At 44.1% G+C, this 20,294-nt stretch overlaps 1 protein-coding gene across 1 annotated transcript; it reads left to right on the forward strand.

Annotated features, from left to right (window-relative positions):
- The first annotated feature begins 12,034 nt into the window (after positions 1–12,034).
- LOC124675399 (CO(2)-response secreted protease-like) lies at positions 12,035–16,983 on the forward strand. The gene is made up of 8 exons (XM_047211478.1): positions 12,035–12,250; positions 14,046–14,432; positions 14,518–15,049; positions 15,134–15,237; positions 15,522–15,764; positions 15,869–15,983; positions 16,071–16,278; positions 16,370–16,983. Exons 1-8 carry the CDS (start codon positions 12,081–12,083, stop codon positions 16,927–16,929), a joined length of 2,319 nt encoding a protein of 772 aa, XP_047067434.1. The 5' UTR covers positions 12,035–12,080; the 3' UTR covers positions 16,930–16,983.
- The last annotated feature ends 3,311 nt before the right edge of the window (positions 16,984–20,294 follow it).

Below are 20,294 nucleotides of genomic sequence, written 5' to 3' on the forward strand. Positions count from 1 at the left end.
AATGGTCTCCCAATAAATACTATAGTTTTCATCTTGGTAGAAATTATCATATTATCTGTCTTGGAGAACTAACCATTTTGTAGGAATTGGAGAATCATGGAGATGAGAATATTTTTTTTGGTTTGAGATGAGTAACATTATATGATGAGGAAGAAGTATAGAACAAAGGTAGCAAGATCATAAGCTTGGGGATGCCCATCCATCTCCCTCTTCTTTCGACTAATTTCAAGTAAATTATTTCAAGTGCCAGAATGCCTCACTTGATCATTGTTGCTTTGTGAAGACTCATGATTACTCCCCCATACACCACTTCCTTGAAGCCCATCTTCACACGCCCATTATCACCGAATGGACGAAAAGCTTCAAGCATAAGTTATCGAGATACCTAACCCATAACGACAACACAAACACACATAGAGAACCCACGGGGGTAGCTACGCACGTCCTCGCACCCATTAGATTCTCGCTAAGATTAGAACCCAGGCAGCCTCCCGTTTGACCGGCCTAAGCGCGGTGCACAGTAACTCTTGTCGGAGTGGGCCTAAACGCGTGGAGAGAGTTCCAAATTATTGGCGGCAGCTGTTTGCCATTCCCACGAGCAGCCAATTCCCGCGTCCAGCCAGCATCGCGCGCCTTCAGCAGTGTTTTCGCGCACGACGTGAACAGTTCTTTCGCGCGCTGAACAGTAGAAACACAAATGATTGATCATCAGAGCAAGCAGGAGCCATATATAAAAGAATCGGATGAATGCTGAGACGACCAGAACTCCATTCGCCTACACTGAGAATAAATTGGCCGGGTATATTGCATCCAACTTTATATGTCATCCTTGCACCGTGTCCGTTTAGATGCCGAAAATACATGCAGATTTTTTCATTTTGTAATTGATAGTTGCAATTGACGATGAGTTCTCGGCTGTACGATCGATTCTTAGGTGTACATACCTGTCATTGTTGATGAGTTCTCGAATGTAATTTATTCCTTCAGATGAGTTAAAATAAGCTAGGACAAAGCTGTTCGACACAACCTTGCGACCAACAACCGGTGCTACCACCAGCTCTACTTAAGTTTGCTAGAGCATGAGCTAGTGTAGATACGGTATAATAATGAAAAGTTCTTTTTTACTTTCCTAAGTGATAGTTGCCTACTTTCGATCCTTAAATGTACATACGACATACAATTAAAGAATTGTAGTTTTGTGGGACTACTACGCCACGTTTGGTTCGCTGTAGAGACCTTCAAAGCAGATTTAGCAACCGATTTTGCCTAGTTACAGTAGCTTTAGACACAGCACAGTGTTTTTTTGTTAGCTACAGTGTTAATCCCATATGTGTACAGTGCAAAACATTGGTGAACAGCGCTGCCCAATTATTGTGAGCTGCAGCGTGAAACAAACCAGAATATCTCTCCGGCACTGTTGATCTTCGTCCAGCTCCAGCCTTCAAACCGTGGTCTTCAAGCAGCCGCGCACAGACATGTCACTGCTCTCTGTAAACAGTCGTCTTGAAGCTGTTGTGCACAGCTGACGGCACACTATCAAGCTGCTGGACAAACTTCTCTAGCATGATGCTTTGCCGCTGTCCACACAAAATATATCCAAAATGTTTCGTTGATCCACGCTGCAAAGAAGATGAAGTGGAAGCCATTGTTGCAGGCTCCCGTACGCATAACCTGAAAGATCCAATGAGCAAGACAACCGCAACATTCATCGAGCATTCCTACGGACGTAACCGAAGCAGCTTGCTTCGGTACAAATGGCATTCTAAAAAGGGAGAAGAAACTTGGTTGTGTAGCATCGGATTGCAAATGCATTATCATGATAGAAGAAGCTAGCGCAGTGGATGGAAAAGGAGGTTGCAATGCCATTTCAATATTTGAATAGGATATTATATATACCAGCTGCCTAGTCCTCAGCGGGCCCCCTTATTTGAATTCAAATCGGTGCTAATCATCATCTAGGAAATAATAGGGTATACAGTAAACGGTGGGAGCTCTTAATCATCTTTGACCAAGTGTACACGTGTCAGCTCGTGGAGGGGTGTGCAGCTACCCCCGTGGGTAGCGAGGTTCATCCGAACACACATATATAGTGGATTAGCTCATGAAGCATAATTGACAAGGCTTACCATCCACAAGATCACATGATCCTATGTGGTACAATCTTTATGCTTCATGTGTTGACCAACTTGAATTCAATCTTCACTCTTAGTCTTGGTCAACCTTGTATCTGTTCATGATCTATCATAACATCTTGACGTATATAGAGAGAACTCTTCATTTGATTACATGCTCTAAACCATAGTAATCCATAGCTCGATCAACTCATGATACTATCATGACATCGACTTAGAGTCATATCTTGAATTCTTCTCTTGAAACCAAACACTCAAAATCACGATGCCAATACTCAAGGTATATCTTTATCTTCATGGCATCCACACTTGAATCCAACACATGGACTATAATAAATACCTAGGGAGTATTACTACATATAAACTGAATAAAAACATTAGTCCATAATAATTGTCATTAATTAGCAAAAACACAATTAGGAGCAATGTACCCTTACAGCTGCCCCTCATGCTCAAACACAATGTGGTTTTTTTTATGGCGGGATGTTTTTAGTTTGGTTGAAACGTATCGTAGCATCACCACTTCCACAATTGGGGATGATGATCTACCCTATTTTGGAAAGATTTCTGGCAGTCTAAAGGGCTTGTTTCTGATTGATTCCCTCACCTCTTTTCTTATACCCTAAACAAATATATTATAGTGGCCGATTTCCGCAATGTCTTAGATTAGTTGGAGTTGTTTACATTAACTCTTTATGTGCAAGCTTTTTAGGAGTTGTGTCATATTAAAAATAGCACGCGAAGTTTAATATTGGTCCTCTAAATATGGATATTGAAAGATCGAGATGTCGCCTAGAGGGGGGGGGGTGAATAGGCAATTACAAACTCTTGCGGATTTTTCTTGTAAGAATGCGGAATTAAACTAATGTTTAGTTTACAAGCACAAACCCTAAATATGCTAAGCTCAACTAAGTGTAACAATGGCAACTAGCTAAGCAAGGTAGGCACAAGATATATGTAGCACAAGTGATAGCAAGATATATGTACTTGAAGCACGATGGCTATCACAAGGAAAGAGAGCTCGGGTATAGAAATAACCGAGGCACGCGGAGACGAGGATGTATTCCCGTGTTCCCTTGCTTTGCAACAAGGTACGTCACGTTTGGAGGAGTGGAGGTCCCACGAAGGATTCCCGCGCCACGAAGGCTCACCCTATTCTCCGAACCACACCCACGAAGGATAATGACCCTTTCCTTACGGTTAGCTTTTCCTCCGCTCCGGAGATGGCAAGCTCCACAACCACTTCACAAGCTCCACGAAGGAGAAGCCCGGGCCTCTTCACAATCTTCTTGAAGAGATCACCGGAGCACCAACCGCCAAGCCAACTAGGAGGTTTCCCTCCAAGAGTAACAAGCTCACGGTCTCTCACTCGAACTAATCGTGGTGGAGAGCTCAACACTATGCAATGATGCAAAGCAAGAACACTAGAGGTGTTCAAATCCTTCACTCTCAAATCCCACCCAAAACAAGAAATGCTAGGATGAGATTGGAGAGGAAGAACAATGGGGAAAGTCAACAAAAGACTCCAAGATCTAGATCCCAAGAGTTTCCCTCACTTAGAGAAGAAATGGATTGGTGGAAGTGTAGATCTAGATCTCCTCTCTTAGATCCCTCAAGAATGAGCAAGAATCATGGGGGGAATCAAGAGAGAGAGCAAATTCTTCAAAGGCAACAATGGAGGAGAGAGAATGGAAGAACTAACTCAGCTCAAGGTGGAAGAAGGGCTATTTATAGCCCAAGAGAAAATATAACCGTTGGGGAAAAGTTGGGCTGAGTCAACCATCGAGGAAGCCGGTCAACCGGGCCTGAGGCCGGGCCGTCCGGTCCAGGGCCCGGTCAGACCGGGCCACAGACCGGACCTGCCGGTCCAAACCGGTCGGCAAGTCGGACCCCGACCGGGGTCACTTTGCATCGTCCAGGAGCTCCTCCGGTTGGCGCCCGGTTGGCGACCGGTTGGCGACCGGTCAACCGGACGGCACGCCGGTTTGTAGGCCGGCTGACCGGGCGGCAGACCGGAACCGGCCGGCGCATGGGCCGGTCCGACCGGGTCCCTGACCGGGTGAGCAGGAAAACTTGTTTTACTAAAACTGTGATAACTTTTGTGTCCGGACCCCGATTGACATGAAACCAATTTTGTTGGAAAGATAACGACGAATAGAACCCCAACAAAAACTGGAAATATGGAGACTCCTCACATGATATATTTAGATGTTTTTAGAGAGGGAGTCTCCCACCGTCAAGAAACGGTGAAGACGTCCAAACTCGAAAACGCAATAAAAGATGCATGCGGATTCCGTTTTCGATGAACTTGGGCTTGTTGTAAAGCTAGCAACAAGCTCAAGAACCTCACACAGAGAAACACCAATAAGCAATAGGGATATGCAAAGTATGCAAAGAATTGAGCTCCCTAAGACGATGCGATCAAGTTACCCAACCGAAAGCCCCTCTTGATAGTGCGGCTATCTATCCTATAATCCAGTCTCCCATCAACCACCTTGAGACCGGTAAAAGGAAAACCTATCAAGGTCATACCTTTGCCTTGCGCATCCCGCTTGATCAGTATGATAACTCTTCAAGCTCTACACAAGCCGGAATGCCTCACTTGATCAATGTTGCTTCGTGAAGACTCACAAATACTCCCCCATACACTATGATGGGAAAGCTCCATTGATGCACATCTTCACATGTCCATTATCACCAAATGAACGACAAGCTTCAAGCATGTGATCCACTCAAGATGCTCATCTTGAACTTGCCCAACTCAACCTTGTATCTTCTCATACTCACATAAGATAGAGCATGGCTAATATTGAGTTCCACATAAGAACTCCATCTTCATTTCATCTTCTTGATGATATCACATATATACCTTCAAACCGATGATCTTGATGCCAATACACAAGGTATATCTTTATCTTCATGGCATCCATACTTGAATCCAACATATGGAGTACAAGTAGTACATATGGAATATTCCTTCATATAAACTCAATGAAAACATTAGTCCATAGGGGTTGTCATTAATTACCAAAACCACACATAGGGGCAATATACCCTTACAGATATATATTAGGACCTTTACTTGGGGTAATGGTCAGTATCCTTATGCATCCTTTTACAAATTTCCTTTTGCAGCCTTCCCTGATGATGAGATGATAAAGATTGTTTGGAAATCGAAATGCCTCCTGAAGTTGAGGGTGTTGCATGGCCCTTGTTAATGGATGGGCTTAATACAAAGGATGTGATGCAAAGGAAGAATTGCCATATCGATGGGGGTTCTTCTTGGATGCTATGTGATCAGTACCAGGAGATGGAAATATGCAGCCACCTACTTTTTACTTGTCCAATCACATTGGGATCTTACAATTCCCATCTCGAAAAGAGTCTTGAAGGCTAGAGAGTTGTTTAAGAGGCATTGCTACATGGAATTTTTTTTTTGTGCAGCTTGGAATTTTTTGGAAAGAAAGGATTGATTACATTTTGAAAATCCCAAGCTGCCGCCTTGGCCAGATGGCATGTGAGACTTCATAGTGACATGCAACTTAACACATATAGAGTTAAACCATGCTTAGTGCAACCACTTCTAGATTTGATAACCTCTTGTTTCACATAACCTCTATGTGTTTTAGTTTTTCTATCCATTTGTATCCCCTTGATGTAATCCATCTGATGCCCCCTCTGTACATATCATCCATTTTTCATATAAAAATTATACTGTAGGTGTTTCAACCCCAACGGGTTTCAATGTAAAAAAGTGTATCTTCTCAGGGAATACCAATGATCTTCATAGACAAAAGATATGGAGTTACAAGGATGTGTGGAGATTACTGGAACCTGGACAACATCAGTATCAAAAATAAGTATATCTTGCCAAGGATACAAGATTTGTTTGATTAAGTCAAAGGAGCCGAAGTTTTCTCCAAAATTAACTTACGATTGGAATACCATCAAATTAAGTTAAAGCAGGAAGATATTCCTAATACTGCATTTATATCTTGATACGGACACCATGAATACTTAGCTGTACCATTTGGATTGATAAAGTGTACAAATAAACGTAGCTAGTTTCAAAATAAAGAGTATCGAATGCATGGAGAGCTGAATTACTATGGTTTTAATGTCTTTGCTACCTTTACTAGTTTGTCAACATGACTCCATTAGATAGCTAGGCTACATTGTACACGCCAACTTCATTTGGGCTTGTTGTGGTTATTGTGCTACGTGCCAAGAAAGTTGTTGTAAAAAGAAAGTTGTTGTTCCTAGTTTCACCGTTTGACGACTTGGCTCGTTGTCTAGCCGTATGATGAGAAATTGTCTAAAGTAGCCTTATAGTTCCAAAATCATGTATAATTGTTGATTTAAGTGTATATGTATATGTATATGTTTCACTATTAAATACCATGAATATACAATACCAAAACACAAAATTATTGATGAGTTATAGTTTTGTTCAAAATCATATCCCACAAGTACACACGGGTGCTCCAACACCGTAAGCGCCTTGAGCCAACACCAATGGGCAACTTCCCACCACTGCCAGCAAAGAGAGTCCTCGAAATCATATACCACAAGTACAAACGGGTGTACGTCCTGACAGTGTCCTCGTTGGCCCCTTGCGGGCAAGTACCAAAGTGAGTCCTGATCCAAAGGAAAGGTGCGCCGGCGGGAGTTCTCTCCTTTGGATCTTCTGGCGCCGGAGGAGCCATGCCAATAAGGTCCTCCATCTGTCCGCGCCACCCATCAGAAGCTGTGTTCATACATAGTGGCTCGCCCTGAATAGGAAGTCCAAGTATCATAGAAACATCCTGAAGAGTAGGGGTCATCTCACCGGCCCTCAAGTGGAAGGTGTGCGTCTCCGGCCTCCACCGGTCGACAAGGGCGGTGAGTGTCGCAGCGTTCATGTTTGCCCCCGGCTTACAAGCGTGATGAACGGGAGAAGACCGGTAGGCTGGATGAACTCCGTGTACCTCTCGTCATACGGCATTTCACTTACTGTGCCGTGGTAACGAATCTTCAAGGGGTTAAGAACCCTTCTCTTCTCCGTCATATGAAAAGCCCGATGATCCCTGTCATACTCTTGATCTAGGAGCCACACCATCCTACATGTTTACACCAAATACACACAATAAGAACTACCATACAATCACCATACTTGTTCTAAATATGAATTTTCGTAAGACATACCATTCCTAAGCATAGAGTAGACATATGTAAGACAATAAAATGCATTTGCTAAGCTCCAATTTTGCATTTCAACACATACATACATACGGCTCCATACATACACACATACATTCATATACATACATACATAAGAATATGGCTACATACATATCTAGGGTTCCTACACATACACATTCAACTTATATTTGATGTCTAGGGTTCCAACAAATCTAGGGTTTCAACACATAGATACATGAGAACATGGATTCAAGTTCTAAGATTTTCATATCTAGGGTTCCATGTCTAAATCGAATTAAATCCGAGAAAATCATGGATGAAACAAAGGGGGTCGAGCGAGAATACCTTGAGGAAGAGATTGGGAAGAGATTGTCGGGGCAGATCTGATGATTTGTTGGTGGATTTGGTGTGGGGGGTGGGGGGGAGAGGGGGAGGAGGAGGAACCGCCGGCCGCCTCTTGTTCTTCACGCGAAACAGAGAGAGAGGAAGCCCTAGGTCGGGCTGGGGGAGGCTTGGGCGCCACACATACACTTATGTGTGGCGCCCTTCCGAGCGGCGCCACAGTTTCACTGTGTGGCGCCGATGGGAGCGGCGCCACACATCTTACCACGTCAGATTCGAGCACACATCAGCGTCGACCACGCCACGTCGGATGGGCGAGTGGCGCCGCCCGCACGGGCGCCACACAGTGAGGTGTGGCGCCGATGGGAGGGATGCCATACAAAAGGATTAGATAGGTGAAATAGTTTGGCCGGAGGGTCAGTCTGTGCTATACTTTTAGAAAACGGTTATTTTTGTGTAAATCGCCGCGCCTGCATGGCCTGCACACCATCACCTTGCGTCAGCCAACTCCTGGGCCTCAGCCACGCAAGGCTTGCTTGGGCCACTTACCCATCAGCACGCGTGGGAGACAGGTTGGGCCTGCTTGGGCTGCATCAACGTGCACTTCCTGTGTCTGGACCGTCTACGAGCGACTCGACCAAAGCACACTCCTTGTTCTGGGCCGCCCCAACTCTTCAGAGTAGGCCGCGTTTTTGTCTGTCTCGCGCGTGAGCCCGGCAGGGCATTATTTTCCCTCGCACGCCTGACTCAGCTTGGTTTTCATTACGGTTTAAAATATGCACTTCAGCTTTCTGCGAATTATTTTTTCTTCCGGTATTTTCCTATTTCTATTTACTTGCTGATTTCCCATGTTTATTTTTCTTTCTTATTTTGTACCTTTTTTATTTCTGCTTTTTTCATTGCATTTTGTTTATATACTTTTCGCGTCACGGACTGTGAAGGGCAAAGATGCACTTTAAATAATTGTTTGTTTACGTAGTTTTAAAATTACTCACAAGATTAAAAAAACTTGTTTATGTATTTATAAAACAAGGTCACAGATCAATAAATGTCCACGAGATTCTGAAATTTGTTCATCAGTTAACAAAAATACGTTCATGGATTCTGACATATTTTAAAAAATTCAAGTATTTTGAATTTTTTTTTACTGAGGTTCCAAAACTACTTCACATATTTGAAAAAATGTCACGTGTTTCTGTTTATTTATTTAGAATATGTTCACATGATTCATGAAATGTCCGTCGAAGAAAAAAAAGGTTCATGGGGTTCGAGAAAGTGCATAAAATGTTCATGTGTTCCAGAAAATGTATATATATACATTAAAATGACCACGGCAAAAAAAAAATCATGAACTCAAATAAATATTCACGGGATTCAAAACAATTGACACGGATTTCAAAAAGTGTCCATGTTAAAAGAATCTTTCACGATGGTTCAAAAATGTTCACGAGGTTTAGAAGTTGTTCACAGTGGTTCAAAATAATGTCCATGCTGTTAAAAAAATGTACACGGTTGAAAGAATGCTAGTTGGATGAAAAGTATGTTCACAAATTCCTATATATGTTCATTGAGTTCGAATAAAATGTTCATGGGTTTCGTAATAATGGTCACGCCGTTTCTAAAATAAGTCACGGTGATTCAGAAAAAGTTGACAAGATGTCAAAAAAAATCATGGATTCAAAAACAAATTCGCGGTTTTAGAAAATAATCACGAGATTCAAATGTTCACTGATTTGAATTTTTATGGGTGTTTTAAAATATGTTTACGCCTGTTCAATTTTTTTTGTTTATGGTTCACAATTTCTTTATTAATTTTTTAAAATGTTCACTTTAAAAAATATCCATGGATCAAAAACATTCATTTTAAAAAATCATATTTTATAAACTCAAACAATATAATCTAGATCTGCATGAATATATTTGTAAAATTGACCTGCTCTTGATCATTGAGACATTATTACTATTTTTGTACTAGCTGCGAAAATTGTATGACTTGTTGATAATTTTTATTTGTGTGAACAAATTTGTAAAATTCACTGATATTTAATTAATTCTCAGCTGATAGGAAGATAGCCGCTCGCTTATATATTGTTTTGGACTTTGACCTAACATGGTGTTTACAAGCTAGCATCCACTTTCTTTTTCAACTACTCAGTCTTGCATTGCATACACGTGGGAGATCGATACGTGGGAGTAGTTTGGATTAGACCTATGCATCCTTTACATATAGGTGGTGCATATTATAATTGAATAATTTACGAGTGTGCATGGTGCCGTGTGTAATGCATTGCTTGACATTTATGTATTTTCAAATATCAATGTATCACAAACTATAAATGAATACGCAAAATAGTTCATTTTAGCTTTCACTAATGTCAAAATTGAGGTTCCATTCATGAACTATTCTTGAGCCCAATGTTCTAAAGTAATATCTAATGGGACAACACTCATGAACATAATATATACAATACTACCAAAACTATTGCAAATGTGTAACGCGACCGTCGATATTGGATACCACAATCATTGCTTCTTTGGCAGTTCAGCTCAAAGTTTTTCCATAGATTGAAAACCGAGCTTGGACGGTCTACTCCGCCCAAGTTCAGCCATAGTCATCGGAACCTCTGACAGGGTCCCTCCCAAGCAACTGGACCTTCCATTCTAAAAGCATTATTCGAATTGTCTTGCGTAGCATGTTTCTAGCCAACCTCCTTCGACGTGACTTGCGGAGTATCATCCCCAACGTCGAGGGTGCACGTGAACGTGCCAGTGTAAGGTGGATTTTGTAAGGTCTTGCATCAAGGCAGCAAATTTTCGTTGGAAGGCGGAAATTTTGCGACCTAGCATCAAGGTGGAAATTTCTCGGCCTAAAAAAATTTGGCAACATATTTTCTATAAATTTAGTGCATCTATAATCCTCGCAAAATTGGAATAATTAATCATGAGTTAAGTTGCATTCCCATTGCAAAATTTAGCAGTAAGTGGATGCATGCAAATTTTGCCATGTGTTAGTGGTCTAATTGAAGTAATTCATCATGAATCAAGTGGCATTTTACATGAAAATTTAGCACTTATTTGCAGCTAAATTACACCATGAGTAGGGGAATAATTGGAGAAAATAATGATGAATTAAGTGATAATATATAAGAAAACTTAGGAGTCATTTGGTGCCCTTTAATTCCAGCAGGAAGGAGACTAGGCAGATATTGTGGTTGAGTATTTGCTACGGCTAGTAGGAGATTTTCTGCATCACATTTTTATTGCTACATTGTTGTTCTCCATATGCTTCAATGCTTTTTTTTTGTATTGTTTAACCCACCGCAGATGAAATGCTGCGAAGATGCTACAATAGCATAATTTGTTTGCTACAAGGTCTCGTTGTATTTTGTTTGTCTCTTTTTTGTGGTCAAACCATTTTTTCGCTTCAACGAAGCAAATGCGGGGTCTTTTTTTTTTTTTTTTTTTGCTTTAGTGAAGCATTTAAGGGATTGGAGAGGAAATTGGACATGATATAATAGCACAAAACTTTTCCTAATTTTTTTTGCTTCAATAATAAAGAAATTGCTGGATTGGGAGGCTGGATGAATGGTGTCATGCTCCGGACATGGGGGATCCGGGGGGAAATGCCCCCCGAGGGACGCCCAACACTACCCTTTATATATTAGATCTAGGTTACCAGTATTCAACTCCAACGCGTAACCTACTGCTAATTACAAATTTAAGTGTAGCATAACTCATATACATATTCGAGACATATAACAACACTAAATATAAACCTGCACATATCCACAACTTGCTACTAGGGCGGTGGTGGTGGAGGGTAAAACTAGTTTGGCCCTGCCCGTTCAACTATACCTAATTACCTGTCTGTGCCTATCCTAGTAGCTTACTAAAATTATACTAACTATTTTATGGAGGCAAGCACGACTCCGCCTCGCGCTGTCACTAGTGTAGCACTACCACAATGGACTAGCATCGAATATAACTCAGCCGAGGTAGGTTTTACAGTGGCCTGGGATGCAGATAGTGGTAGTCCTATCCTGACTAGCACGCCTCTAGCACGCATTGCCACTACTTCGAGTCGAGATAAGGCGATCAGATCACACTGACCCAGCACTAGTGCACACTAGGTACTCCACTTCGATTAAGGCAGGCGTGGGAAATCAGAGATGCACTCTACTATTACTAGCTACTAGTAGTGCACACACATCACAGCCCACCATCTCAGCCGCGCTCTTCTCAGAAGTGGCACGTCATCGATCGATCGAGCAGTACCGATCGATCTGCACGATCTCGCTTTCACTTGCGCCTATATATAGATGATGCAACTCGATCATGTGGACGGCAGTGCATATTGCAAGGACACACAACTTACATATATAGCGCTCAACTGGCTAAATCAACTAGGAACAGATAGGATACACCATGTGGTTGCCCTTCTGCTTCGTCGCCGCTCTTCTTCTCGCCGTCCAGGGAGAGGGACGGGGCGAGAGGAGCGACGTGTACGTCGTGTACATGGGCGCCGTGCCGCCGCGAACCTCGCCCAGCTTCCTCCAGGAGACCCACCTCCGTCTCGTTGGCTCCATCCTAAAGAGGTGCGCAGGGCCGCGGGTTTACATCGATTTCATGAAATGAACATGAACAGTCACTCTGCAAAAACATATTCATTATGATTACAATTGAGCTACGTATTTGGTATTTTCCAAATATCAAAATTTGTACAAATATGTATGTAGATACATCACTGAAATTTTGTCTAAAATCCGTTTATTTAAAAAATATACCCAAAGAGATATTGAACATACACACAAATCAAATAGCAACTCAGCTTTTGTTTCACATGTTTTTTGTGTGTGTAAACCACAGCGGAAGGATATGCTAATGGAAATTTATGCTTACAAATCAATATGTATATGTGCATAATTATGGATTTTTGAGGTTTCAAGATTCTTTTTGCTATTAGAAAGACATGCTTCATGTAGCCTTTATTTCTTCTTTTTGTACTACTTCCTCTTTTATGCACTTCCTCACTTCCATCACTTAGCATTATGATGGACCATAGATATTCCTGATAAAAATTGGCAGTTTTCACTGGAACAAGCACATTATGTTTCTATTATCCATGTGCGCTCTTGTTTTATTTGATATATGATAAGAGTGTCGATCCCAAAATTTTGGAACCAAAGCATCAGTGTGCTCCGCTGCCACCCTCTACCTCACATGCGCATTGATCTGGGTGCTGCCAAATTATTTGGGTGTTGTATTTTGCACATATTTGTTACTTTCCACTTTAAGCAAATAACTCCTGAAAAAAGACTTGTAGCCAACAAGGCACACGGGGTCAGTGGCAAGAAATTTTGCGAGGGAGTGTACCGTCATATTTATGTCATGGTTTATTCTCTCCATATCTAAGCATGTTAATGGTTTTTCCCACATATTGCTCCTTATAGCAAAGTTTAGCAAAACAATGCATAGTTCCACTGAACATGTCAACAATAGTGTCGATCAGCAAAATTTGAAATGCACTAGGTTGCATTTCATATTTTAACAAAATGAATGTCGCTACCAAAAAGACACATTGTTTGTAATGAAATTGGAGTTTGCTAGAGTTATACGGTCTAATATTAGACCAACAAGCACAACCAAAATATCATAGATAATTGAGAAAAGTTTGAATTGCCTTGAACAATTTTTCCAGACATGTCACAACCTGAATTATTTTGGTTGAGAGTCGATTTTTATCATAGATGACAGCAAGAGTGGCCTCATTCAATAAATAAAAATACATGGAAGCATAAGTCAAAAGAGATAGTCCTACTTCAGCTATATGTTAATGTTCAGCCTCAGCTGGTCCATTTTTCTCATGCATGAAAGATCCCTACTTCTTGAAAGAAGGAATTTAATTTCTCCATTTCACCAGCCAATTTCTTCACATGGATATGATTTTTGGTCAAATGGTCTTCAGGAAACTCAAAGAACTTGTGGATAACTTAGATTTGGTTTTAATAAGTATATCCAAGAGAACTTGCCAAAGTTACCAATGAACCTAACATAAAATTTCTTTCTTCGTACAAATTCACGGACATACCTTTATACATCAGAAAACACGAGTTATAAGGGGATGAATTGACACGTTCACTTTGGATATGGTAGCCGATGACTTTGCTTTGTAGTGTATATTAATCATGGAATCTTACGTAGGGTCACTAGAATTGGTGCTAAGCACATGTTGAAGTTGAATCATGGATGATGACGTATGCCTAGACTACCACGCAATCTTGCTCCCGGGCCCGGCCTGAGCATCGAAACCATGCATATGACCCACATTTTATGCATTGTTTGGGAATTCATGCCCGAACTAACACGTTTATAAAACATACATATCCATAGGGGAAAAGTGGCACGGAGCGTTGTGGTGCAGCAGTACAAGCACAGTTTCTCAGGGTTCGCGGCGCGGTTGTCCAAGGACGAGGCCGCCGCGCTTAGACATAAGCCCGGCGTGGTCTCTGTGTTCGCCGACCCGGTGTACCAACTCCACACCACGAGGTCGTGGGATTTCCTCCAACAGACGGATGTGAAGATCGACTCGGCTCGGCGTTACTCAGCCAAACCCACAGCATCATCGGCACCCACCACGGACAACATCATCGGTCTCCTAGACTCCGGCATCTGGCCCGAGTCGCCCAGCTTTGAGGACACCGGCTTCGGACCTGTCCCGAGCAGATGGAAGGGGGTGTGCATGGCTGGGGATGACTTCAACTCCTCCAACTGCAATAAGTGAGTCACTCACTGATATTACATTTCAAAGATCTAAGAAAAAACCACCATAGCGATTATGTATGGCATTGAACTTGCGGTGCAGGAAGCTGATCGGAGCAAGGTATTACGATCTTGGTGAAGTAAATGGCGCCGGAACCCGGAGCAGCAGTAACTCGCCGCGGGACGAGGCCGGCCACGGGACGCACACCTCATCCACGGCAGCGGGGAACGCAGTCACCGGCGCATCGTACTACGGCCTGGCTTCAGGGACAGCAAAGGGGGGATCAGCCGCGTCACGATTGGCTATGTACCGCGTTTGCTCTGACGAGGGCTGCGCCGGATCGGCTATCCTCGCCGGCTTCGACGATGCTATCGGCGACGGTGTTGATGTCATCTCGGTTTCGCTTGGCGCGTCGCCCTTCTTCAACCCAGATTTCTCGGAGGACCCAATCGCCATCGGTTCGTTCCATGCTGTGGCGAAGGGGGTCATGGTGGTGTGCTCGGCGGGTAACTCTGGGCCGGACCCCTCCACGGTGGTGAACGCGGCGCCATGGATTATGACGGTCGCGGCAACGACCATAGACCGCGACTTCGAGTCGGACGTCGTGTTGGGTGGAAATCGCAGCGCTGTCAAAGTATGCCTTAATTTGCTATGCATCCTGACACTTACAATTTCTTGGTTAGTATTTACTCAGCTTTGTTCGTTCACATCAACGCAGGGGGGAGCTATAAACTTCTCCAACTTAGACAAATCCCCGAAATACCCGTTGATCACAGGTGCATCAGCAAAGTCTAGTTCTGCTTCTCGTATTGAGTCAGCAAGGTATGTACGCGTATATATGAACGGAACCAATCAAGTTAGCAAAGCAGTAAAATGAATTCCAATGTGCTATTATGAACGGGTGAATTTACTTTATATATCATTCATGCTGGGTTTTCGTGAACTGCACTAGTCTTAGGCGTACACTAAAGTTTAGGACATAATCTAACTGAAGCATTTCAACGTAGAGTTCTACTGATGAGCTTCAGTTTACCGGTACAGCAATGTCCTAATCTTGCCCACAATATTAATTTCTCATGTATCCTCTTCTCTTATGTTTGCCGTAGTCACTGCGAACCCGGAACTCTGGACGCCAGCAAGATCAAAGGCAAGATCGTTCTGTGCAACCACTCGCAGAGTGACACGTCAAAGATGGTGAAGGTCGAAGAGCTCCAGAGTGCCGGGGCGGTGGGATCCATCTTGGTGAACAACGTCGAGAGGTCGGTCACAACCGCCTACCTCGATTTCCCGGTAACGGAGGTCACTTCTGAGGCCGCGGCAGACCTTTACAAGTACATTTCCTCCACAAGGTAATCATCTTTCTTATGCATCAACCATATTCCAATTTCCAAATAAGCACAAGCCGTCCGTTATATACCAAGCTAACGATATCTCCCAAAATGCATGAGCTTAGTGAACCTGTCGCGACGATCGCGCCGAGTATTACCGTGACAGAGCTCAAGCCGGCACCCGTCGTGGTCTACTTCTCGTCTAGGGGTCCGTCTGCACAAACGGGGAACATCCTCAAGGTTCCTGCACCTCATCAAACCTGGGGTGATCGACATTAACAGCCTTGTGTGTATGCAATTTAACGAGTCCATATATGCATAATGCAGCCGGACGTGGCTGCCCCGGGGGTGAACATCCTTGCGTCCTGGATTCCAACGTCGTCACTTCCGGCCGGCCAGAAGCAGCCATCGCAGTTCAACCTAATCTCCGGGACATCCATGGCCTGCCCTCACGTCGCCGGGGCTGCGGCCACTGTCAAGGCCTGGAACCCGACATGGAGCCCGGCTGCCATCCGGTCAGCCATCATGACAACAGGTACAAATCAATTGTGTCCATGACAGGGCTCAAGTACGTCTGAGTTTCCATCTTCACCGATTCGTGTGTCTACTGTATACGTTGGATGCAGCCACTCAGCAGAACAACAACAAGGCTCCGATGACGACGGACTCGGGGACAGTGGCGACGCCGTTCGACTACGGCGCAGGGCAGGTGAACCCAACCGGCGCGCTGGACCCCGGGCTGGTGTACGACCTCGCCGCAGACGACTACCTGCACTTCCTCTGCAACTACGGCTACGGCGCGTCCCAGATCAAGCTCATCACCTCCCCTGCCGCCGGCTTCAGCTGTGCCGGCAACGCCAGCAAGGACCTCATCTCCGACCTGAACTACCCTTCAATCGCCGTCACGGGGCTAGGCGCCGCCGCTAGCAGGACGGTAACCCGCGAAGTCACAAACGTCGGAGCACAGGAAGACGCTGCCTACACCGTGGCCGTCAGCGCGCCCGACGGTCTAGATGTGAAGGTCGTGCCGAGCAAGCTCGAGTTCACCAACACCGTGAAGAAACTGTCTTTCCAGGTCACTTTCTCCTCCAAGAACACAGCAGCGGCTAAAGGCGCCCTGACAGGATCCATAACGTGGTCAGATGGAAAGCATATAGTTCGTAGCCCGTTCGCAATCAGCAACTGAAATCTGTGCATGCGCAAGCTGACTTTCATATGTAGCTCGAGTCTATAGAGCATATCCTGTGTGAAATGAAGTAACTCGTGCACCACCAGACTACCAGTGGCTTTACGGCAATTTGAATGGAAAATCGAGGGATAGGATCCATCGCATAAGGTGAACTGCTGGTATTTACGACGAGAACCTCGTAATGTTGTTCAATTAGTCAAAAAATACAACTGAAATTCCCATCGTCTCTCTCTCTCTCTCCTTGAACCGTCATGTACTAGCGTGCACTGGTCGTTTTCGAGAGTACACCAATGCACGCCATTTTATTTCTGCAGAAGGCATAGTTAAAGTGTAAGCAAAGTTTTAAATAGCCAGCTCCCCCTTAGCCTGGCTATAGCCTTTCGGGAGACCTGCCGCTGCGGCTATGCCATTTGTAGGCTAAATGAGAAAAAAATCGCTAATAGCCGGCTATAGCCCTATTTAGCCACTATTTAGCCTCTAATTTAGCCGCTAAACCTTCGGCATTTTAAAATTCTCTTCTTTTTTCATTCTTTATTTTTGATTTTTCAAATTTGCGTTCAATATAATTAGATAAAACTTGTGAGTTGAATAATTGAATACTTGTTTGCCTTGAATAGTTGAATAAATTGTATCACGAATCGTATTTGAGTCATAGTTTTCCTCTTCTTTTGGTGAGATATGACTAAAATATTCTAAATTTTTGAAAAAAGGCTAAATTGAATAGCCCGCTATAACCCGGCTATAGCCTTTTATAGCCTCCAAAAAATTCGCAGCTAAATGAGATAGCCGGCTATTTTAAACTATGAGTGTAAGACATACTACAACTCGCTGCATGCAACGAGTATAGTAGGAACTTCACACCTAGGTCCAAACATGATCACCACCGACATTACAACTACAACACAAAAGAGGCTATCCAAAACTCAGCAACATCACCGAGCCTTGATTGGCGCGGTGGGTATCCTCAAAAGATCAAGAGCTCCAACTGAACTCCCATTGTCAACGCACCATCCTTTGATGCCTAAAGAAGGTCGGTGGCAAGTAGATGGTGGATTTGGTGGTTCCAGAAAGGACATCATCTTGGACTCACCGGCGATGGTGTACATTGCGCCTTTGATTATCAATATTGGTCAACTTCGAGCACTGGCATAACTAAGGATCTCTAAGACGTTTCTCCAAACATGATGCTCTCGATCTAGGATTTTGCCTAGAAAAATCAACCAATCTCAAGTAATTGTGAGAGAGATGGTGACACACCTAGGCGATGCCTGACATGGGTATGTCTAATGGGCTTAAGGTTTATGTCATTCTTGTGCGTATTGCAAAGAAGCCCATGATAATAGAAGTCGGAGCCCACAAGACGAAGCTTGTCGATTAAGGAAAGGCCCACTGAAGAGACGACGTATTCTTAGTTAGGTAAATCATATATGTAAACGACCGGAGCTGGACTCTGAGATCTAGCTTCTTATATAAAAGCTAGGATGAGCCAACGGGAGATCATCGAATCTTTGTTGTAAACCCTAGCTTGTTCTAGTTTACGGCGCTTTAGCCACAAAACCAATCTATCGGATAAGCCTTGTTTATCTGACCAATCGACGAAACCACTAAGGCACCACTTTTCCCTACGCTAAGTCCATATCCATGGACATTGTTGAGGTGACCCCTAGTCAATGCCTCCACGGAAGGGAACAAAACCCAAGGCACCGTCACCACCGACACCAATTGAAGATGGGAAGGACTTTCGTCTACACCTTCACATAATTCCATCTTTGCCCACTGGGTAGTACCGACCATTCTCAGTTCTCTTCGTTGTTCCGTGCCACTCTATCACGGAGTTGGGTTCATGGTGCAACAAGCAATTTTTCTTACTGAAACTTGTGTGGAACCTTGAACTTAAGACCCCATGAAACAAGTTTGATAATTATTGGAGAAGCAAAACACTAGGCTTCCTGACCCCTCTCCCGTCCATAACATGTACTTGTTACCACCCGATTTTGGCCAAATCAGGAGATGGGCCGTAAGTGAAGATGGGCTTGAAGGACGTACACGTGGAGCATCTTCGAAGCGGCCTTGCGCTAAGAGTTTGGGCTTAACTGCCTATGTATCTGTAACATATTAGATCACATTGTAATTTAGATTAAAAGATAGAGTCTGGCCCGTGCACGGTTAGGTGCACGCCTCAATTAGAAAGTCCCTTGGACTATAAATATGTATCTAGGGTTATCGGAAAAGGAGGACAATCATCGTTCAACCAACACAAATCAGGCGCATCGCCACCCCTTTCTTCGAGGGTTTCTCCGGGTAAGCACCATGCTGCCTAGATCGCATCTAGCGATCTAGGCGATATACGTTTATTCGTTACCTTGTACTGCTCGTGCTGAAGCCTTGTTGATGGCGAGCAGTACTATTTATCCTTAGGTGTCTAGGGGCTTGCATTGATGCTTTCGTGTGCATATCTGCGTGGCAATGCCGTCCCTCGACACCTAGCTGCCCTTACACCTACCCAGGTGTAAGGGCAGCATCTTGCTTGTTCGTTACCAAGTAGATCCGATCCGTTATAGTTGCTCATTGCTCCGCAGGGATTAGTTTAATATCTGCATAGTTAGGCCTTATGCTGGGGTCGGAGGATCCGGTAGTGCGTTAGGTGTTGTTCACCGTCCCTGCAAGGGATGTTCCGGGAATCAACGTTATGTTGGTTTTTAGGCCTCTCGTAGGGGTAGTTTGCATCATCTTCCGTAGCTGCTAGGCCCAATCGCACGTAGGACGTTCCGGTTATGCGGTGAAAACCCTAAACTGTCGTGGATCGTTTTAGCTTTGTTCTGATCAAGCGGGATCCCCATGCCATTGTAAATCCAACGTGAAACATGGGGCGATCGGCTCCTTGAGCCGATCCACGAGGAAACCTGATGAGCCGATAGGGCTCGTATTTAATGTTTACGTGTCTACCATGCAGGAACAATCGAAGCACTCTAACACCTTCCCGATCGGGTCTAGGTCGGGTGGCACGCCCTAGCAACCGCCGGGACGTGGCTGGAAGATTTGCGGGACGACGCGAGGTGCCGGGGTCCACTAAGCGGCCCCGGGAGCTTCCCGGCTCTTCGTGTTGCTTAGCCATTGCCCGTCGGTGGGTTTTGGAGGGTAACACATTTCGGCACGCCCGGTGGGACAATCTTCTGCAACATCCACGTCAACATCGGCATCCGAGATGGCGGAGGAACAGATCACATACGAGGATCTCCCTCCTGATCATAAGAAGAAGTACGATGAGCTGAAGGCTATCTTTGAAGCCGAACTCATCGGCTCCTTTGAGACAACCCGTTCTTATAACATCAAGCTCAAAGGAAACACGTGTCCGTCGCATG

Source organism: Lolium rigidum, chromosome 1, assembly GCF_022539505.1.
Source record: "Lolium rigidum isolate FL_2022 chromosome 1, APGP_CSIRO_Lrig_0.1, whole genome shotgun sequence".
Lineage (NCBI taxonomy): Eukaryota > Viridiplantae > Streptophyta > Magnoliopsida > Poales > Poaceae > Lolium > Lolium rigidum.